Here is a 23,532-nt window from a genome sequence, read left to right as displayed (position 1 = left end):
AAGGATCACTCTGGCTCAGCAGGTTCACAAGCCACTGCTTCTTGTGTCTCTGTGGAATGTGTACACTGCTCTGGCCATATAAAATAGTACAGTACTGTACAATATCTTTGTTTTGGGACTGTTTTCTGCCTCTGCTGCTTAACTGCTTTGTCAAGTAGTTGTTTGGCTTGAGTGTTCCACCTACACGTTTTAGAGGCCTGATTGAAGGATATTTAATGATGCCCTGCCATCACTGGCTCTGGCAGAAAGAAGGTTGAGCATGATGCCTGTGAGTCAGTAAAGTATAATCCCTGAGTATGAATGCACAAACAAATCCAGAGAGCAGTACAGGGTTGGTCTGGAAATCTAGTCCTGAGGCAGAAATGGTAAGTTTTTTATCTGCTGTTCCCAGCTTTATTTCAAAGCTGTTCTTCCTCAGTTTATGATGTTAAAGCAGTTTACTCTTTTGTCGAATCAATGCGTAATACTTGTTAATGCCTCATGCTAATGGCAGAGGCATTTTGTGGATATCTACATTTGCTCTCAGTGCACAGTAAATACTCCTGAGATTTGTGCTCTCAGCTGATGCAGAGAACGAATCCTGCTGTAAACCAGCCTTTGTTCCAAATTTTCCAGTGTTGCCTGTGCTTCCACCTGGGAGCTTGATTTCTTTGAGCTTGAGGTCTCCACATAGACAGGTTTTGGTTGGTGTCATGACCCTCCATTTCAAAGCTGGTGTTCTATAAGGCATTGGGAAGTGGTGGGCAAACCAGCTCAATTCTCTTGAGGTAGCTGAAAGTGCAATTGGGCCAATGCTTGACTCCATCCTGCATTTCAGAACCTGAGCATTGTGTGCTTGAGCTGTGCTGCATAAACTGGAATTCTGTTCTCTTGTGGAAAAGAGCCTGTGCTGCTGCTGTGCTTTAGCCAGCCTGAAGTGACAGAAGAACCACCTCTGATAGCTGGAAGAAGCTGAAGTCACTTAATCATCTCTGTCTTGAAGCAAGGGAGTTCTGTTCTTCTTATCATCCAGTTTGCTGACTTTGTGTCCAAGGTTTCTTTTGCTGTTTTGACTGAGCCTGAAAGTTCCAAAAGCACAGAATGCTTTCTGAAGTGGTTCCTGCCCCTAGCTGAAAATGCAGTGGAGTTCATTAGCCTGGAAGTGCTGGCTGAGACCCTGCTGGGGGAAGGGGAGCTGCTGTTGTAGTTTTTTTATCCCTTGTGCCATTTTGGACTTGAGCAGTATTTATTTTTAGTCCATTTAAACAGTGCAGAGGAAGGGGCAGTTGTAATATGGCATATTTACATCATGCTGTCAGTTCCTGGCAGCTCCCTTGCCTGTCAGAGAACAGAGCTGGTCCATTAAGGATGTGAGTGCTACTTATGCCCACGAGTGGTGAAACATCATCTCCAGGGTGGGAAGGCCTCCCCAGGCCAGCAGGTTCGTTTGTTTTTCTAAGGTGGAGCATGGGGAATTTTTTTCATGTCACAGGCACAGGAATGGGCCATTCTACCTCCCACTTTTTCCTTCTTCTCCTCTGCTCTGGAAAAAGAGAGGCGAAGTCTCTACGTGTGATCAGCATGTGCTGGTTTTTCCCCTCATGTCACGCTGGAGTTCTCTGCCCCTTTATAAAAATAAAAATCTATAAATAAAAAAGAACAAATGCTGAGGGGGACAAACTGGACCCACAGTTATGTGCATGTAGTCACTCGTCAAAGTGTGCCTAGCCCCATTCCTCCCAGGCTTCATGCATTCCCTGTTTCTTATGCTGTCAGCTTCTCAGGATGGGAAACATGCACAAACAGTCCTGGCTGCAGCTTTTTTTGCCCTACCATAACATAATATTAATTGACCTTAGGCTGAAATGTTGGGCTCATCTGCAGTTCAATTAGCTCGTTCTCCATTTCTGTATATTCTCTCCCACTTTGGAGGGAAAAAAATTTGCAGTGAGTTTTGGTGACACACTTTAATGTCACAATAATACCTTTCTCCTGGAATTAAGCAGTATTTAGCTCTGATCTCTCCTGTGTGACTCTGTTTGCCTCAAGCACAGGCACCCTGTGATTTCCCTTTCTTGGAAACTGCCCTGTCTCAGCATGTAGGTAGGAGGCCATGTAAATAAATACCAACCACTTCTTAGCCTTCAGTAGGCATTTCCTTTTTCCTGGTGGTGCAGAAGAAACACTTTCTCACAGTTTGGCATCAAACATTTATATAACTTTCCCTCTTGTGGAATTTTTGTTTAGACAATCAGATTCTTGGTATGGTTTTTTCATCAGTTTCTATTTTTATTCCTCTGTGGTTGCTTGATTTGTCGGTAAATAATGTCTGTCAGAAGAAACACCTCATCAGAAACATCTTAAATTTTCAGTAATTGAATAGTAAATCATGTTAGTTCTATTCTGTAATACTGAAACATAAGTTCAAAAAAACTAAACTTATCTTGGAGTTTTTTTCTTAGCTATGATGGAATATATCTGCCCAAAGGAAATATTTCTACCCAAAAGATTTTTTTATATATATAACCTGCCTTAAGTTTTTGAAATAGAATACAAAATATCTTATATTGCCTTGCAGTCCAGCTTTCAGCTGAAAAAGAAAATATTTGCTTTTGATACAAGGTTTAATATATGCTAGAATATTTTTCAAGTGTGTCCCTTTGTCATGTCAGCAGAGCTAATACACTGGTATCCTTTTATGTAATATACTAGTTAGGACATAAATTTATAATAGCAAAAGAGATCATATCAATACAAATCAGTATTAGAGGATAGGTACTTCTAATTTCCATACATAAATATTTACAAAATCTTTAATATTATTTACCATTATTTTTTAATTGATAAATTATGAATTTACACGGCTTAATTTGTCTCAGTGGTAATTCTCACAGAGTGGATGGTAGTATACAGTCCCTCCTGGGAGAGCCCCGAGGCTTCAGACCATACAGATTCTGGAAGCAGAATATAGCTCTGAGCTGTGATAAACAGCTACAGAGTGGCACAGAACTAGACTCCTTCATGGGAGCAGATGTTAGATGAGGGAGTGAAGAATATACCAATGTATCTTCTTTTGTAAGGAATCATTTCTAGGGTGGTTAAGATAGAGGCAGCTTCAACATCCATCAGATACTTTTTATGTAATACACAGAATTTGATAACCTTTGTATTCAACAACAAGAGAAACTGTGCTTTTCCAGAAGGGCTTTTGAAATCTGCTTTTTCCTCTCCTGAGGCCTGCTAGGAGGCTGTCTAGGAAAGTGAACCTTTGTTGGCCATGTCGTGGTATTTTTATAGGTTCACTCTTAGGGCCTTTCTCATCCAGCTTAGTTTTGCAATCTGCTGAAGCTCAGCCAAGATGAATTGCATCTGCCCTCACAGAGCACACATTCAGCCCAGCCAGGACATCTTCCAGTTCTGTGCACTGAGAGTTGCTTGGTGTATTCTGGGAAACACTCACAAAGAAGACTGAGTCCTAGTTTGGTTTGTCCCTTTATCCTGTTTCCTGGCATACAATAAACTGTTGTCCCATGCATATTTCTTCCTGAGCCAACCCCCAGGAGTGATGTCCCAGCCCAGAATACTTCAGGAAGTGCAGTGGTGCTGGACTTCAGAGCTGGCTCTGCTGCTGGCTGGGCAGAGACCAGTCAGCCTTGCTTCATGCTGCCTGATAAGGGACTCTAAATGAATTTAAACTCTCCAACTTTGGTGATTTATTGAAGTTCTGTAGGGGTAGTCAAAGTCATGAAAAGCCCATTTATATCCACTGGGAGAATTCTGGGACATAAAAGCTCTCTGCACTCCATTGCTGCCATAGTGGCACCAGCCTTAGCAGTACCTTAATGGCTTTTAGAAGCTGTTAAACTGTGCTGTGTTAATAACCCTGTGAGCAGTGCTGTCATGATGTGCAAGCCCAGAATGAGAGCTTTGAGGATGGCCTCTTCTCTTTGGATCCTTCTATTTAACATCAGGTGTGCTTGCAAAGCAAACTGGAGAGGTTAGCTTCAGTTTATCCATCGGTGCAAGCACTTAAAGAAGTTTAACACAATTTGAAACAGCTGATAATCTCAGGGTTCTTTTTGTCTGACATAATAAATTACCTTGGGAATATTGCTAGTTCTTAATTGGAAGTGAAGGAAGAAACTTGGAAAAATGTGAAATTGCAGTGATTATGCTGTAAATGAGGGTTGTAGTGAAATTGCAAATGAGTTGACCACAGCAAGAGGGAATAACTCATTCCTATTTGGAGAAATACACTGGTTAGATTAGAGACTGATTTTTTTTGTACATGGTATTATTTTGATTGATTTGTATGGGTTTTGTATTTTTTCACTGGCAGAATGAAAGTTTATGTGTGGGTTTACTGAATGCCATGCTTAAATAATTAATAATAGCAACAAAGTAGAGATGAATTTATGCCACCAGTTACTTCACTTGCTGTGCACACATAGAAGAGTTCCTTTTTGATCAGATGCTTTTATTTTAGTGAAGTCTGACCCTTGCCTTTTTAGAATTCAGAGGAATGAAAAATAACAAATGTAGATGTTTATGTGTTTGAGGTGAATTTTTTTTATTAGGAAATGTTTTTAAAAGGTCAGTGAAAAACAGAACTGAAGCTGAGGTTTTATTTCTCTTGCAGGTAGGTCTATGAAAGATAAGCAGACATTTAAATTTGGGTATTTCCTTATGATAACAAATGTACCAGGGTCATTACCAACTCAACAGATCTTGCTGACATCAGGCTTCTTCTCACACAGTGTTGTTTTAATCTTTATTTTATTTTTTATTTTTTTTTCCTAGGAAAAAGAGAAGAAGTACATGCTGCCTTTGGACAACTTGAAAGTGCGAGATGTTGAAAAGAGCTTCATGTCCAGCAAACACATCTTTGCATTGTTTAACACAGAGCAGAGGTAAGAAAATGTGTTATTCTGCAGATACTTCTATCAAATGGTATCTAGCTGAGCATTTTAATAACTCTGAGTGCACTTCTGCTGTTTCTACTATGTTAAGTACACAAAGTCTTGATATTCTTGATTTATCTGCTGCTTTGCTGTTGCATAACCATGGGATGAGAGGTTGGTGTCCTCCAGGCCATTCGTGGGGAAAAACAGCTCCATGATGAGTCAGCCAGACCTTCCTTATGGCTGAATGATCATTTCCTGATCCTATTTTTGTTTTATTTGGCAGTCACCTAGGCTTACCAAAACATTCATGACTTCTGTACCTTGTGACCAGATTCAACTTGTGTAAATCACAAAAGTGTCATTGCTTTTCACTTTCTCCAGTGGAAAATATTGCCTATCAGTAATCGTGGGACTCATTTGATTGTTTGTTTGGGTTTAAACACTGCTGAATGGAGAAAAATTAGATTCCTCTACTTCTTTAATTAATAAATTTTTTGCCTTTTAGTTTTTGCCCCACACTTTTCCTCTCAGACTCTTCTCTGTTTTAAGTAGTGCAGTGCTGTATGGAAGCTTCTTCTGATGCACAGCCAGCTCAGTTTCCTTAAATGTTACAAAAGACATAAAAGTAATGTGTAATTTTTATTTTTTTTTTATACGAGGAGGAGAGTTGCATTTGTAGCTGTCTCAGGGGAATTGCATTTTAGCAGATAAGGGGCAATTTCTCTAAGTTTTTTTCAGGCAAATGTAGCATGGATAGATATCCTTGTTTCCCTCTCCTGCTAAATTCCTTTACACCTGATTCTCCCTCACGTCACTAAAGCTTGGCATTTCCTTCAGATATTCCAGATGATGAGGGCTGGATGTGGCCCTCTGCAGAGGCAGCTCTCTTTGCTCCCAGTCTGGCCAGACACAGTGGCCAGAATTTTAGAAGCAAGGAGTGCCCCTCCCTCGTGCAAAGCAGAAGCACAGCACAGGATTTCTGGGCTGTCCAGTTTCTGCTGACCCCAGAAATGCGAGGACACAATGTTGGTCTCAGTCTGAACTAGCTCAGAAAGGCTCTGCCTGTGTCTGCAAGGGCTGCCAGGAGATGCCCTTTGAAAGCATGTCACACACATACTAGCTGGGAGTAACATTTCAAATGCTTGACCAGTTGTGTTTCTGGAGCACAGAAAAAAGCTTTGAAAAGCTTTTCATGTTCTTAAAAACATAAATGATCTTCAGAATCTGGAAATGAATGTAATTTGATGATTCTTGCTGTATATATGTGTGGATCCATCAAGAAAGGTAACTTTGTCCTGGTGGCTTGATAGCAACTGTACATATTAGGTTACTTCCATGAGATATTTGTTAATTTAACTCATTGTTTCTCCTTTGGTCAACTAACAGCTTTGAATATTATCATCATCATAAATATTAATCATTGAGCTGCTGTGAAAATCCAAGAGAAGCATTTCCATTGGCAAGTTTGGGATTTATTTAGGTGCTATATAGCTGGACATTGACATTTTCCCTTGATCTTCATCCATACTAGACATCAAGGATTTCAAAATCAGATGTCTAAAATGTTTGCCATGTCTGTAATAGCCCTGCCTCTTTGGGCTCCGAGTAGACCCTGCAACCTCTGCAAGCTGCTCTAAAAACATCCTTACACCCACATGGGCATGTTAAGACATGACAGCACAGCAGTAAGACCACAAAATACCTTTGCCTTGGGAGAGGCAGATCATGGAGTCAGTCTTGCAGCTTTAAGAGAGGCAGAAGTTGTTTTTGAAGAAATATTTATTGAATTCTAATTAAAACAGCAGTTTCTCTGTTGCTGTAAACCAGCTAATTTTTGATATTTCTAAAAATCTGCCTCCTGGCACAAATTGTTCAAAACAAGATTAGTTTCACTTTCCACTGAATCCTGAATTCATAGATGTGTCAACAAAAACAGGAATATTGGTTCTCGAGCAGAGTGATCTGGCTGGGAGTCTATCCCCTATCCCACATTCTTAAGGAAACTGAAAGAGGGACTTGATAAAGATACATTGAAATAAGAATTCTTATTGTTGTTTTTCTTTGTGGTAATCTGTTGAATCCTGGTTTCTGGTGTGTGTGTGTGAGTATGTCTTGCTTTTCAAAGATTGTGTAAAAAATTAACTTAGTTTCTGGGTTGGCTTTTTTTTTTTTGTTGGGGGGTGGTGGAGTGGTTGTTCTTTTTAATTAAAAAAACCTTAGCAACTGAGAAAGAAATCAGCTTCGAAGTCTGCCTACTGAGGGTTCTGCTTATGGAACCATTTTGCAATTTAAGATGTAGATCATTAAAGAACAAAGGCAAAATCATCTGTTCCAGCTTCCATGATAACATGGAGACTATTCCGTATATCTTTTTCCCTCTCCCCATAATCTGCAGCATGTTTTTCCTTGACTATGAAATCTTTCTTAATGTTCAATTAAATTATTTTAATTTTCAAGCAAAAACCCTTTAGGAGAAGAATTTTAATAAGCTTGTTCTCTTTTTCATTCCCAGCCCCTCACTGCATAGGTATTTGCTCCAGCCATATGTTTCTGATACTGTACATTTCAATAGTTTCCTGGATTATACACTGCATTTTTTCCATTTATGAAAACCTTTCCAGCTCTGAAATATAGTTACCAGGAAAATACTCATTTCACTGCATAGAAGGAAAAACCATCTTGAGTTAGCTGAGACTGGGGGATAGATGGAGAAGGAAACTAACGGTATCTGTCATTTTGATTTACTGCAGAAGTCAACAGTTCTCTGACAGGAATCAAATGTGACTTGGTAATGTAGAGTAAATGGAGACTGTGACGATTGATTTCACAAATAAATTCTCATGAAATGAACATAATTGTGTGTTTATGAAAAGGCTGTGTTGTGAAATAATTAAATTATTTTCATGTTACTTTCTAATTAAATCTTAACCCAAAAAAACCCAAAAAAATAAAAACCAAAGAAACAAAAAATTGTGAGAGTGGGAAAAAGAAAACTTTGCCTGAAATAGTTACAGTATTACTTAACAGGGAGGTTAGGTTTGTTTTTCTGTAAAATAAGTAATACATTTAAAGTTTTTGAGTGGGCCATCTACTTAATTTATAGACACTATGGATGACCTCTGCAATGGACTCCTCTAGTTTCCTTACCTTAGGAGTACTAGATATTAAAACAAAGTAAATTCAAGTGAGTGCCCTGTGATTCCTGGATCAGTTTTGGCTGTGTCCATCTGCATGAGCCTGGCTTTAGTAACTGAAGTTGAGCTGGGGGTTCAGGCAGTGTGTGTCTAACCTAAAGCTGTCAAGTGAGTGCTATTTTGTGTTAACCATCTTCTCCACAGGAAACTCGTGGCAAGTCTGGTTTTTTTTAGACTGGAAAAAGAGATCAAATATATTGAGTATTCTAAAATAATTATGCTATAGGAGAAGAAAGAATGTTTGCAGTACTGCTGTAGAGCTTACTGTGAAGTTGTGTAGATGTAGCCACTGACTTTCTAGGCAGAGCTGAGAATGGAGAAGAAAGGATTTTGTCAGTATCTCAGCTCACATTCAGTAGATTAACTTGGCATGTTCTCATTGCTGAGCGGGTAAGACTGCTGTTCAGAGCTCAAGAACAAAAAAACCAAATTCTGTCCATCCCAGAAAGTTTACTGTCCTTATAGGATTTAATTCCAAATGCTTGACTTATTCTCCATGTATTTCTTGTAAAAATTATTCACTTCTTGGTGCTTTTTCTGTTACCCAAGTACTGGGTATTTTGGACAAGAACTGTAGTCTTATATGTGTCTCCCTTAAGGATCTGTGCAAGTCCTACCTCTCCATCTTCCCTGAGAAGGGCAAGCAGTCTTTAGTTCTCGTGATCTTCTGTTGATCCACATGGTGCTATTTTGACAGATTGTCTGTTGTTCTAAAGTAATCTCTTTACAATTACACTTCTTCACTCTTTGCAGTAATGTAGTTATACTTTTTTCCTGACTTACTGGTCAATAAATTGTTGTATTACAGTATTACAACTCCATTTACATGCAACTTCTCTTTTAATTGAAAAAATGTTGCTGAGTAAAAAAAACTGTCTTCATTTGCTAGAAGCAGAGAAAAAGTTTCTTTCCAACTTTGGAGAGATGAATTCTCTTTTATAGGAGTAGGGATTCTACTAGGTATAGATTTTGGAGGTTATAAATGGGAGTAGGCTAAAGTATTTGTTAAGATGGTGAATTTTCAAGCCTTCCCTACTAATAGTGGGAGTAGCAACCACAGAGTGAGGAAGGATTACCTGGTGGAGATCCCTGATCAGCAGCCTTCCTCTGCTCCTCTTCAGACTCATTCCTTTCCTGGGAGCCAAAGGAGCAGAACCAATGTGTGAAATTCTGCCTTCCTTGCAGAGGAAGAGGCCACCAGTTCTCTGTGTCTTTTACTTTCCTGCCCAACCAGTGATGCCTTGTGAAGGTTGACCTAGAACAGAGAGTAGACAGAGTTAAAGAATAAAGTAGGGATTTATTAAAGGGCCTCCATGGATCCACCTTGGGCAGCACAAGAGCCCAGCCAGGGCTACACCCAAGATGAACCAAAATGGTCACAAAATGGACAACCGGTCACAGGGTCTCACGCTTTTATAAGTTCTGCTCCATTTGCACATTGGAGTTCATTGTCCAATTCCAGCTCCAGCCCAGGCAGTCCCATCCTGCTTGTTTTTCTCTCTTCAGCCCACGTTGTTTGTGCTCTTGGGCCTGAGATCTGGATCATTTGTCCTTGGTCCCCAGCTAGAGCAGGAATTGATTTGTCTCCCTGCTCTGTGCAGAGAGCTCACCATCCCCTAGCCTAATGTGAAGCCCAGACCCACACACTAAAGCAGCACAGAATCTGAAAAATAGAAAAGCTAAAACTTGGGGCATCACCAGGACCCAGATGAAACTGAGTAATGGTGTTGCTTTCCTCACCTCTATGGTTCTGTGTGATACAGGGGTGTGAGAAGCAAGTGCAAAGCACAGAACTGTTCCTTTTGCTTTCACAAGAGTGGGTTCCTGAGTGCAAAATGGCCCTCAGTAGTCATGAAGCAGTGGGACAGAATCTGCCATCTCTGCTCCAGAGCTGCCTGTCTGTAAAAACAGATCTTTAATTCGACAGACAGATTAATGTCCAGACGAGAGCGAGCAAAAGGCCATTTTGAGGGCATACAATAGGACTGAAAATAGAACTGCCAGATGAGGAATTGTAGCTACTGACTCCTGAGTACACTCTGTCTGTCAGGAATCATATTGCACAGGGAGTTGTGGTGTCTGGTAGGACCCAGGAAATGACACAGTGTCTACTCAGTGAGAGGTGTCACTGCCTGTTTTGGATGGATGTTGTTGGCTGTGTGTTGCTCTAGAAGTGGATGGAGCACAAGTTGTTTCTGGGACTCCAAATGTACTAGAACTATAAGTACTGACTTTCTGGCCATGGGCAGCAACTGGTTAACTGCTATCCATGTATGAGGGAAATTGGGCCTGAGCCAAAATAAAGGGAACTAGTGAAAGGAGACCGGGTCAGAGGAGGTGTTGGATAGAAGCCAGGCTAAAGGAGAAAGCCTAAAATGAGATGTATGTTTAGTTACTGTTTTTGAATTACTCAGAAAGCTAAGCCCCAGGAAGAGCTGGACTGTAAGCTATTCAGAGCCCTCTCTGTTCGAATGGAAGAGAATCTGTTTAATTAAAAAGCCCTATAAATTTAATCCAGAAAAAAAAGCTGCTAACATTTCTAAACAAACTCCTAAAATGCTGGAGAGTACAATATTTAAGAAAAAATATGCAAACCCAAGGAATAGCTAGCCTTTATTGCCAACAGCTTTCCCTTATTAAAAAAAAAAAAAAAAAAAAAAAAAAGGCAAAAAGAAAAAAAAAGGTTTGTTGTTTTTTTTCTGGAATATGTTCTTTTTTGTCATTATTGACAAATATTTTTTGCATGACAAATAAGAGAGAATTTGGTGCAGGTATTGACAGCTGGGGACAGCTTTTGTGCCTGTGTGGCCCCAAGGCAGATCCCAGGCCAGGCTTCCATCCCTCCCTCCAAAGGCATCAAACCTTCTCCTCCAGGGACTGATGGAATATTTTAGTGGCAGTCACTGTTACTACTGTGGATTTTGGCCTGTGTGGTGTTAGTTTTGGCTGCATTTCTGTTCTGGGTTACATATAGGACTCGAGATACTTCATTGACAAGGCTGGCCTGTGTACTGAGCAGCACATCTTCTGTTCATTTGCACCTGAAAGTTGTGGGGGTTTCTGTGTGGTTTGGGTGTGTGTACTTGAAAAGATTCGTATGCTTTTGGGAGAGCACTCACATGACACAGATGGCAAAATCCTTAAGTGCTATTATTTCATGACATTGTCTCAGATATTGTCTCATTGGCTTTTCTGGATATTAAGAAAAAAAGAATCTTCAGAGCCATGTGTAATTAATTTTAATTAGCATTCACATTGGAGTGATCTGAAATGGTACGCCTTGATAGAAAATGTTAGTCATTGCTGTTAACTCAGAGCAGATGGCCATTTTTGTTTCTTCAAAATATATGATTTACAGAGCTTCTGGTAGAGCTTTTTAATTTGAAAAAAAAAAAAAAAAAAGAAGATGCATATGCTCAAACCAGCCATTGTGCAATTACAGGTGTCCAAAATCACAGACAAAGACTAAATTTGAATAAGCAGAGTATGCACAGTGGAGTTGCAGGTTAAATAGATAGAAAACATACAATTTCATCCAGGATTACTGTTCCCAGTAGCTGGAGTGTCTGGATTATGTTATTTTCTCCACTTTTCATTTTAGGTGACTATTCATTAAACCCATATTCTGTATGTTTTCAATTTCAATCAAGCGAGAAATATGTAAGAATTAATCTTTTGTGTTTTTCATGGAATAAAATGGGACCAATTTGCATGTAGTTCTAGATTTCTAATGTTTAGTTCTGCTTCCATCCTAATAGAGACGAGATGTTTACAAAAAATCACTTTGAAATCCCTGAAAAATAAGATATTTCTTTATCTTTCAGTCTGTGAGTAGCTTCACTTGTGTCAGTGTGACTGCTGAAGCTAAATACAGGTTTGTGTTCTTTGGAGGATTAAAGTAGTTTCTAGGTCCAGTTCTAAAAACTGTCACTAGTATTCTTGCTGTGTAATGGTTGTTCTGTCTCCTCCTACATTGGCAAGAATAAATGCATTTTTAATTAATTGTGGTTTGTATTTTCTCTCTATGAAAGTAAACTTTATGCATATCTAGTACAGCTTTGGCTAGAGAAATCCAGATCCAACTCAACCTAAAAGCTCTCCAAGCACATGGTTATATGTGAGTATATGTATTAGTATACATATACACACATGTTAACTAGGTTTGTAATGTGCCTGCAGTAGTTGCCCTTCAAAATTTTCTAGGCTTGTTGGAGATAAATATTTAATCTTATCTTAGTATTAAGAAATTGCAAGAGGTACAGTCCATCCAGCAGTGGATGTGCTCAACCACCATGGAGAGAAACCCACCGGTGCTTCAGGGGCTGTTCTTTCTGGGTGATTTTCAGGTGTGGCATTCACTCCCTGCTCCTGGAGTGCAGAGATTGGGTTCACAGGCAGTCAAGCCTTCCCTGGGCAGTGCTGACAGCCCAGGCTTCAGGGTGGGTGGAAGGGAAATCTCAGTAACTCCCAGCTGGGTCAGTCTTCAAACTTGTCTGGCATTTCTCTCTTTCCTCTTGGGCACTTTCAAATACCTTAATCCAGTCCAGTTAGGATTCTTTCATGATGGGAGGAGTTCAGGACACTTCTGTATTAGGCCCTGAAATATATTGGGGAAATGAATCAAGAAATCAAGATAAAAATAAAGTGAAGAAGCTGTAGGGTAAGCAAAGTCCCAGGTGGGTGGCTGCTGGACTTTGAGGTGATGGGCTAGGCCTAGAGAAGGTGTGTCCTGAGTGTAGAACCTTCCAGAACTGGAAATTTTGCTTTTAGTCCAATTGTATGTTCATCCTTATAAGCAATTATGTTGTATTTCTAGTGGAAATGCAGTTCCAAGTTGAGGTTTATTCATCTAGAGTACAATAAAATCTGCAGATAACAAATGGTAGCCTTTTGTATTTTTCACTCTGGGAAAAAAAGGCAGTATTATCAGTGTTATGTTGATTTCCAGTAATGTCACTATAGTTACATTTTCATGAACTATGCATGATATTTAAATTACATTGGTGAGACTCCAGGAGGAAGTGGAGTTGGTAGATGTGGTAGATGCATACAGCTTTGCAGTTTCCTCAATTATGTGTTCACATTTAAGAAATGTTAAATGTTCAAGGGAAATACTACTTACAGATGGTACTTGTAGGCATGTTCCCATTTTCTGTATCTGTCTTGTTTCTGTAGTCCCTTAGATTTACAGATGCCTGAATATCCACAAGATAGATATTGTTGAGAGTTCATCCTTCCTGGTATCCTTTATTGTGTCATAGTCTTTCATGTCTAACATCCCATTTAACTGCTATGGAGATGAGGGTGAGAACATGACTTCACAGTATTCCATATGGAGAACATAGGTGAGGCTTGAGTAGTAAGTGGTGCTGTGCTGATGTCTTCAGCAATTTTAAGAAGTGGAAGAGAGAAGAAAACAGAAAATCTGAATTGTTTTCAAGAACATTTTTACAGCTTTCCATGAGACGCCAGTGGATTCCTAATGAGTAAAACATGTTAATGTGTTTTTGTAAGAATCCACTGGTAACAGGAAAAGGACACTCTTTTCAGAAGTTACTGAAAGGAGTTACTTTGGCTTTTTTTTTTTTTCCTTTGACAAGTTCCTATGCTTGTTGGCCTTTCTGGGAGAAAGGCAGGGGTAGTCTAGCAGCAAGGCATCCAGCTGGGGAGACAAGCATCCCTCACCTGCCCTGCAGGGACATCCCTGGGAGCACTCAGGGTGTGCATCCTTCAGTCCCTCACACATGCTGTGTCTTTGCAGTGGCAGTGGAATAGAATGAGCTGCACAAAAAAGAGCTCTCAGGTCCTACAGGGAGAAAGAAGGGCCTGGGACATGTGGAGACATCAGCTGAGGTGTCCCCAGCCCCAGGAGAAGTCCTGACACAGAGACAGAATGCAGGACTGTCAGCTCCCACTTGTTCAGAGTGCCTGGCTGAAATCCCTGCTCACACAGCCACGCTGCTTGGAGCAAGCCACAAAATGCCAAAAAGTGTAATATATAACATGACAGGCCTGAAAAAACGTTTTCACAAGCTGGTGTCATGTTGTTTTGCTCTTGCAGATAAGTGTTTTTGGAACTTCCCTATCACTATGTTTTACAGCCTTTATTTGCTCTATTGTTATTTTTAGTCATCTTTGCTGAGAGTACCCTTTTACCATTTCAGCTTCCTAGTACTGCAAAGTTTTAGCTGCTTCATTGTCTTAGCCAGAAAAGCTTATCTCAGTAAAAGTTTCTCTTAACAATAAATTAAAGTGTTTTTTCTCTGGCAATTTCATTATGCTTCTCTTTTTTTAATTTTTTTTTAATTGACTTCTTTGTTTTGTTCAGTACATGCTGACTTGGAGTTCCACAATATTGCAAATTTAATACAATTCAGGTGTTTGCTCAATTTAAAGTAACAGCATCTGATAAGGTCATCCAGGCTATTATTTACTTTAAGAGAGAATTAATACTTTTGGAATCAGGGAAGAAAAAGGATTAATTTTAAATTTCTCAGTCAATAAAGGAATCCACAGAGCTTTCAGTTGTTCATCCTGTCAGTGGCTTTGGCTAAACTGTGCTATCAGGCCCATTAATGCCTCTTTGTAACCTTTGGGTCTGATTTCTTGGGAAGGAAATGCCCTGGTGGCATCTCCAGTCTGGGTTTTTGAAGGGAGTAGTACAACCCTGGTGCTGCAGATTTAGCCTTTGAATTTGGTAAGAAATGAGTGACCAACCTAAGGAATTAATTCTGAGTATGTCCTTTATTCTTTGCAGTTTTGAATTCAACCTATGAGCCTACTAAAAAATACCTGATTTTGCTCCCTTCAGAGTGGGTGTGCTCTGGTTGTTGTACTGTGGTTTCATAGGTGACAATTTAATGATTATGGTGTCATGGCTGCTTTATGCCCAGGTTCAATTACACTTTTTCAACCTTTTTTAACCTGTTTCCTGAGACTGCCCCTAAAAAGCAAGGCTGTGAGCTGCCTGGTGCCATTGTTGGTTAAGAGAGAATCACTTCTGTGAGTGGGAATTACATCAAGTCAATTGTGTTCCAGCAGTGTGGCAGTGAAATCCCAGCAGTCCCTGAATGCTAAAGAAATTTGTCTAGGCAGTGACAGTGATAGCTTTATTTCCTTGTTCCAGAGTGAATTCAGGTTTTCTCCCTCTCAGAATAGGTGGGAGAAATGACCTCTGTAGTTGCACAATGAAACCAAAGGGCCCTTTGTCACTGAGAGTGAAGCAATCTCCATCAGCCCCTCTCCTCCACAGCTTGCTAAGGGGAGAAAACAGCCTGGTTGGGATGGAAGATTGATCCTTGTGCAACTGTTAAGATCTAGCAAAATGTGGTTTCCTAACCCTTTTCAGCTAAGCTCATGGCCTTTCCTAAAAAGACTGTTGGCTGACAAATTTACAGTGGTCTGGTCTGTGTATAGAATTGGAATTCAGAAACTAATGGCTAAACTGTAAGGGGAAAATCTGTTCTGTTTATTGAAGAATTTACAAGTACCACTTTCCTACAGATGTATTTTTCCTCCTTTCTCTTTTCTTCCATTAAGTGATTCCCTGTATTTATCTCATTTTGTGAACTACCTGTAAGAGGTTTTATTTCAATATGTCCCAGTTTTCTTACTATGATGAGAGACATCTGAGGTTTGCTTTGTTTGTTTAAAAATATCTTGATTATCATTGCTGTTTTTTTCCTCTTTTACTGATGATGTCTAAAAACTGAAAGGGGTATAAACTGGACTGAAAGGACTTAACATGGGAAGAAATTGCATCAGTGATGATTTTGGTATTTATTGGTTACAGCAGCAATCCATCACAAGCTGTGCTGTTATGTTGGCATGTCTTATGTGTTTGTCCTCTTCATCACAACACCCTTTTTTCCCCTAAAAGTGCTTTGTTTTAGCAAAAGCAGGAAAATTGATTTTAAGTAGTTTCACAGTGCTTTTAGCTGAGCACAGAGCTGTGCTGTAGCATTCTAAGATATTTTAAGTACTCCATGTAATTATTAAACAAGCATCTGTCCCATAAAGTCTGTTGTCCGTGACAATTACCAAGTAATTTCTGATCCCAAATGATTTTTAATTTTAAATGCTGTGTGCATGATAGAGAGTAGTAAAATGTTAGTTTTACAATGTGGTGCTCTTTGTTCTAGGAATGTTTACAAGGATTACCGTTTCCTTGAGCTAGCCTGTGACTCCCAAGAGGAGGTGGATAGCTGGAAGGCATCTCTGCTACGAGCCGGTGTCTATCCTGATAAATCCTCAGTAAGTTAAAAGCTCACTGGTTTGCCAGTAGCTGCTCTGTTTGAGTCAAAAAAACCAACTGTATCATCTGGGAAAACACAGTGTCTGCAGATATCTCAACAAAGAGCAGCCTTTTCATTGTACTGTGGTAATTTTAAAATATTCATAATGAAATATTTTAAGACCAATTTGTGCGTCAAACCTCAATGTAAAAAACCCAACCAACCACAAACCAAACCTTCCAACATGTTTTTCATTGGATCTGTATAGTAAAAGCATTGAGCAATATGGGATTTCCTGAGCTTCGTTGTTTCTATTAATGTTTTCTAAGGTAAAGATGTGCTTTGAAGAGTTTATTCCCTCAAGCTTTGGATTACAGAACTGACAGAAGCATTCCAGGCAATCATGTATATTTATTTTACTTATTCACTGCATCATTTTTTGTGTATGAAACACATGCTAAACCTTTCCAAAGGCAGTTTTACTCAGCTAATCATCATGTGGAGCAAATTGAACAGGATACAATAAAAAAGCCTCTATTCATTTATTAGAAATGACAGAAAGCTGGGAAACAGAATATGTCCAGCTACTATTTAATAATTTTTAGACCTAAATATCTTGATATTTTCTTTCAAGAGAAGGTTTGAGGAGATGTATCCAAAGAGAAGGCTGACTAGCAGAATTACCTGGCATTTGAGCCTTTAAAGTTTCTGTAATGCACAGCTCACCTTTCTGCAGTGAGTGCTGGATGCCTGCATCAGAAGATCTGCTCTGACAAATGCTGCTTTGATTCTGATGAATTTGCTCTTCTTCCTGATTGTTTTCCATGGGAAGGCCAGGTTCCTGGAGTTCAGGGTCTTGTGCTGTCTTCTTTCTTCATCTTTTTCTTCCCTTATGGTTGTGATGCCTGCATGGCTTCCAGTACAATTCTGTCTGCATCTCCTCCAGGAGCTATTCATGCAAACAAGCTCAGCTTCTTCTCGTCACACAAAGTTTCAAGACTGCCATAAAAAATAAATAAGAAATTCTTATACTAGTGGATTCTCCAGTTATTATAGAAATAAACAGTGACTATGGTAATGATGATGGAATTTTTAGAGACTAGTACAAATATGCATTTAGCAGGAGACCTACTAGGTATCTGAGACTTTACCTTTAAAAAGTAAAACAGTGTTGGTGGCTTTTCAGTATGTTGCCTGTTCCATTAGATCTTTCCTAGCTAAGAATATTAGAAGCCATGTAACAAGGATTTATTATGAGAGGCTACCTAATTAATTACTTGGACCAGTATTCTGTGTTGCTTTGGTTTTTTCTTGCTTAGGTTTTAACAATGATTTCACAAAAGACTTCTGCTGCCTCTGGTTTAATCTCGTGTTCTGTGATGGTTTTATCATATTGGTATATCTGGTACATTATCCTTAAACAAGACAGACTAGTTTGATTTCTGAACTTCTCTTCTGTCTTCCTGTCTCTCCCTTCTCCCTAAAAATACTTGGTATTCAAAATATGTTTACAAAAATTTCCTGGTTTTGTTTAAAGTTGGTCTGTCAAAGAAGTCTTAGATGCAAGATGAGAGACTTCCTTGAAAGGAGTAGAAAGGAGTCAAAATACAGTTCTCCTTTGAGCTGGAATTATCTTTACATTATAAAAAGAGTAAATATTATTGTTCCAAATGCCTGTAGTTTGAAATTAGCCCAGTAGTTTATCAAGCTGTTCAGGAAAGATGCCCATGCTACGCTGGGCCTCCAAAACTTTATTCCTGAAGGACTGTGAGTCCACTGTTCAGAGTTTTGAATTTTGTAAAGGAAAATCCCCAAGGCCCCGGGTACATTAGAAGATCCAGTGGATTCTAAATAAAAATGAGCAGCATTTCATCAAAATCCTGTGCATGCTCCTCAGTTTCACACCTTCCACTGACAATATAAAATTGTTTTAGAGACACCCCCCAGTCTTTTGTTCTCCTTCAAAGATTCAGAGACCATGTTTTTAAGTAAGAGGGACTGCCAGGAAATGGCAACAACTTGAGTTTACTTCAGTGCTTTCCCCCAGCTTCATGATCCCAGAGTTAAAAAGGCAAAGAGGTCTCAGCATGAACTTCTCACTTTCTTTTACCTGTGAGGCACAGCTGGGAACTCTTGAGTATCCAGGGTTTTGGCACCAGCAGTAGAAGAACTGCTGCTTAGAAATGAAAACTAAAGGAAAAGTAGGAATCTGGCACTGATTAAAGAGCAGTGTTCTGAATTCTCATAAAGGGTAAATCTCTCAACTAAGAATATTCATTTTTCTGTTGATTTTTTTTTTTAGTAGTGCTACATACAATTGTTTGATTACAGTGGTAATGAGGCTCAGTAGTTGCTACCACTAACATGGAGTGTCTGCTGCTCATTTAATCCTGTAAGCTAAAGTCCAGGCTTCTAGATTTATAATCTTTCTTTTTGCCTAAGCAAATCTCATTAATATTTTAAAGGCCACATATCACTCCCTTCCTCCATTTCCTTGCTTCATTTTACTTGTCTTCCCTGTCTCTCTGTCCATGGGGATGCACAGAGTGACTGTGTTCCCACATTCACTGTCCCATGAATTACTTCTGATCGGCCCTCAGCGTTGCTCTGAATTTTTTGCAGTTTACAAGTCACCTCCTTCCCATTCCATCTGCCTTTGTGAGGCTGTGGGCTTTGACAGCCACCCAGATAGCAATGAATCAGTGTTTTTATTTTTCCAACCCATATGCAAGTCAGCTTGCTTGGTATAAATCATCCTGTGGCCAATTCACTTTGAAATGGGATATCCATTTACCAGCTGACTTTGCTGCTGGCTTTCTGGACTGATGCATCCAAACCCCTCCTTTTTTTGTTAAAAAATGACTACAACATTGTGACTAACCTTTCCAGACTGTATTTCTCAACTGGTGTAGGATGGTGTTTATTTTGGCTGCCTTCCCACTGTATAATATACACTGTTCATGCCAGCTCATGGCAAAACTCACAATTAAACCAAAATAATAGCCCAGATGTTTGTCGTAACTTGCTCTGCACACTTTACCTTGTTAGCATCACCCATTCCCTCTCCCCCGTGCCCCCCCACCCATGCCTTCTCCTCCTTATTTTTATTACTAATCTAAAAATTCAATATTTGCTTTTTAAAATGCTTTGAATCTTGAAACTTTCCATTAGCTGGCAAGTTGTAGGGAATGGCTGTTGTGGAAGGCTCAGTCGAGCTGGTTGCTTTGTGTACTGAAGTTCAGTGTTACCGACACAAGAAAATCCCTCTGGCTGCCACCCCATCCCATCCCATCCCATCCCATCCCATCCCATCCCATCCCATCCCATCCCATCCCATCCCATCCCATCCCATCCCATCCCATCCCATCCCATCCCATCCCATCCCATCCCAATCACTTCCGGCCTCATTTTCTTCTCCCTTTTATTTGTATCCAGCGACTTCCCAGGAGCTGCTCCTGACTTGCACAGGGTCAGAATGTTTGTGTAGTGAGGAAAACAGCTCTGCTGAACATTTAAGTCCTTTGCAAATGTCCTGTGTTCCCCTGGAAGCAGTCTGACTGCAGGATTCAGTGAATGTTCCCTGACTCAGTTCCTCATTTGGTTTGAGCCATTTCCAGAACTGTACAAGTTAGGCTGAATGCATGTAAAATAAATATAACTAATATTTCTTTTTTCCCCCTCTTTCTTCTGTGCTGCATCCTGCAAAGGGGAGCAACAAAGTAAGTTGTTAGTCCTTTTACAAAATCCTTTTGTATCCTGTCTGAGGGACTTCGTAATGAAAATTACTTTGTCTTTCAGTTCACACAGCTATTGCCTGCATGCTCTTAACAGCAAAATGTGATTAAAAATGTGGGTGCACAAGTGTCTTCAAGAAAAAGTATAACTGGCTGTTTTAATTTTGGGGAAAGAGTGTTAAATGTTGCTGAGCTGTTTTTAAGGAGGTTCAGTAAGAATGATACTATAAAAGTATTGGGCCCAAAGATTATGAAGGTATAGTAATAAAGACCTTCTGAGGAAAGGTTACTATAGTCTGATGAAACTCATTACAGCTGGGTTTTTTGACCATACATCAAAGCTTGTATTAATGGGCAGTTATAAAAACCCAGCACTAAAGTCTTAAATAACAGATTTGCTGGCGTTGTTGGCTAAGCTGAACTAGATCAGTGTACTGGCTTTGAAGGTGCCTTAAAATGGATGGAGGAGGGTGGGGTCAACATTTGACTTGGCTTCTAGACCCTTGATGTGTTCCAGCTGGACAGCAGCAGAAGGGTGTGGGGTGTGGAGAGAGAGAAGTGAAATATGTGTGGTAGGGGTTTTTTTTGAAAGTAAGCAGCACATAAAAAGACAGTTTCATTGATGTTGATCTGATAAACGAATAATCATGCAGTTCCCAGGGTTAGGACTTTTTAATGCCATTTTCACTGAGCTTAAGAATGGAAGTTGCACATCTCACACTTTGGAATAAGATGCAGAGAGAGTTTGTCATACCTCAGAAAGGAGTTATACAACTTTTGTGACTTTCCCCCCCCTCCTTCCTGTTTTGGTATATTAACCCTTAGGAAGATGAATCTGGAGCATCAAAAGATGCTTCACAGCAAATGTTAAAAGTAGCCTTTGAATATTGCCTGTAGCATCTCTTTGTGAGCTGGAAGCTTTCTGGGATATTTGGGAAAGACCCAGGTGGGTCTTAAAGGTTTTGAAGGTTGGGGAATTTTGTCTGCTTCTGATTTTTGTATTTCTAACCAGTTTTTGACCACTCCTCTCTTCACAGTGGCTGGGCTCAGAAGCACCAAAAATATTCTGGTTTTTTGGCCTGCCTGAGAAAAGGTGCTCTTAGTGTTGGGTGGGAAGGGCTTAAGAGAATTGGTGAATTGATTGCATGGAGAGAGGGACTTTACATAGGAGGTGGTGTGAAATGTAAATGTTAACTGTGTACACTAAAATGTCAACGTAGTGTTTATAATGTTTCTTTACGACATGCTGGCTTAAGGGTTTGCTGCTGTAGGGGATGCTGCTCAGATCTCAAAGGAGACTATAGATGCTCTGTTAAGGAAAATAGGGATAGATGGGACACCACTGAGCTCTTGGGGCTGGCACAAACTGAGTCTGGAGGTCAGGAGTTGTATGAACCTGTTCTGTACTCCAGAGCTGTGAGCTGTGGGACACCCCAGGGAGGTCAGCACCAGAAGAAGCTGACAGATTTCAGCAGGATACCCGTGAGCAGGGAGAGGAGAAGCCTATGAGATGTGAGGATTTGGGAGCTCTTAACTCTTCCTTCACTCTGAGCTAAAGGCAGTTCTTCCTGTAGGTTCAGAAACTCCATCTGGCCTGGGTTGCCAGCCAGAAGATAACTCCAAAAGAAACCTCCAGGAAACCATCCTGATCTTTTGCTTTGACTCAGTTCCTTGTAAGGATTTGTGTCTCGTCATCTCTGTGTCCCCCTTCTCCTTCACACAGATCATTCCTGCTGGAGGCTGGAGATCACCTGATCCCAGTTGGACAGGTAGAACCGACCTGCAGCTGCCTGCAGAGGCTCAAACTCCACAGTCTTGAGATTTCTGTACCTAGTGGAGGAGGAAAATAATGCGGATAAACCCAGAGGTGACCAGAGAGTTTCTGAGAAGAGGTCAGGGGAGAAAAGGAATGGCAGATTGACAATGACAGTGTCTTAAAACTTCTAATGCAACTTTATGCTGAAAAGCTGCAGAATCCTTCCTTACAGCTTTCCTGGGTTGCTACCAAAGCTGTAACCCTCCTTCAGTGCTGCCCAGTGTGCTGTTCATGCACTGGATCCTGTCATATGCTCACATGTCAAGGTCCTGTACTCACCCATCCAGACTATGGCCTCTTTTATACCTCTGCCTTTAGCTTTGCACTCTTGGACTTACAAAAGTAAAAATAAACATTGGAGTAATGAGTCTGTAAGAAAAAGGGGGAGGAAGGGAAGTGAAGAGGGTTTATAATCGTCAGTGGACTACTAATCATTTTTATTTTTACTTTTTATCGTTGCACAATCATTACTGTAAGCGAGATTTCTCACATGGTTAAAGATAAATATATCTTCAGAAGATTTGTTGGATAAAATCTGTAAAAGGGTCGTGTAGAATGAGGTAATGGAGACCTACCTCATTCAGCAAGCACATGTTGGCAAGCTGCATTTTGCTAATATTAACACTGAACTCCACAGCCATGCATGGGGAATGAGTGCAGAATTGTCCAGAGTTGTACAGGGCGCTGTAGCTTCAGCCCAGCTGCTGAAGACAGAGGAGCTGAGAGCTTCTGACTGTCCCAACACACCACTGTGGATTTGCTGCTTACCCTGTGCATCTTCTTTACCCCTATTTAAAAACCTAATCCCCTTGAAACAGCCCTCCAGATGCTGCTGTTTGAAAACAATGTCAAAACCTGAACCTTTCTCCCAGAGCACATCTCTCCATGTGCTTCTAACACTGTTAGGTTAAAAGAGTAGATAGATATTGGAAACTTATGAATCCCTTGGCACTCAAGCAATAAAACAGAAGCAACAGAAAAATCTCAAAAGCTTAAAGTGCCACTTTTTAATATGAAAAGTCACCTTTCCTTTGTCATCATTAAGATCTGAGTTAGCCAATCATTTCTACTTGATTCAAAGTACCAAACACTTAAATGCTGAGCTCAGACTTGAGAAACTTTGACTTGAAAAACCAAAATCTCTTTAAGTTACTTTTTACAGATAATGACTACATTCTTGCCTTCACATTATTTTGCATTGCTGTTCTTGCTGATACCCTTTACAGAATGTGTAGAACTAAAGTCTATAAACTCCATATTCACATCTCAGTGGAGCTGTCACAGTGCAGATAATGTTGTGCATGCAAACAGTCACTGAATATAAAATCAGTGTAATTTAGTTAGGATTTTCTCTTAGGAAAAGCAGAGTCCCCCTGAAAAGAGAAGGCAAATACTCTTCCTGTCAAGTCAGTTTGCCTGTTGGTCCTTCAAATACTTTTTGGTGACATTAATTGCTTAAATTCAAGTATTTATTTTTTCTCCCCATTTTAAAAAAATGTCTTATTTTATTTAAAGGGGAGTTAGTGTTACTAAACCCAGATTCCAGATCAGCTACTTCATTAAGCAGTCCAGATGTCCTCCTGTCTCTTGAGACAGTCCTGGAAAATGGGAACATAGTGAAGTCAGGATCCTCATTTTCCCTGCATATATGACAACAGTGCTCCCAGTTCG

The 23,532-nt window shown here is 40.0% G+C and overlaps 1 protein-coding gene across 9 annotated transcripts in view; it reads left to right on the top strand.

The window, feature by feature from the left end:
• Positions 1 to 23,532, top strand: part of DNM3 (dynamin 3) — a 170,357-nt gene that overhangs the window by 98,658 nt on the left and 48,167 nt on the right. For 8 of the 9 annotated variants that reach the window (XM_072932881.1, XM_072932883.1, XM_072932884.1 and 5 more), the window contains 2 exons: positions 4,780 to 4,889; positions 16,219 to 16,330. In XM_072932881.1, the coding sequence (XP_072788982.1) occupies positions 4,780 to 4,889; positions 16,219 to 16,330 (222 nt within the window). Of the gene's footprint in view, positions 1 to 4,779; positions 4,890 to 16,218; positions 16,335 to 23,532 lie in introns of all 9 variants that reach the window. The other variant, XM_072932887.1, reaches the window with a different exon arrangement.

This window comes from Taeniopygia guttata, chromosome 8 (assembly GCF_048771995.1).
Source record: "Taeniopygia guttata chromosome 8, bTaeGut7.mat, whole genome shotgun sequence".
In the NCBI taxonomy this organism is placed as follows: domain Eukaryota; kingdom Metazoa; phylum Chordata; class Aves; order Passeriformes; family Estrildidae; genus Taeniopygia; species Taeniopygia guttata.
This window is presented reverse-complemented; position numbering and strand designations above follow the sequence as displayed.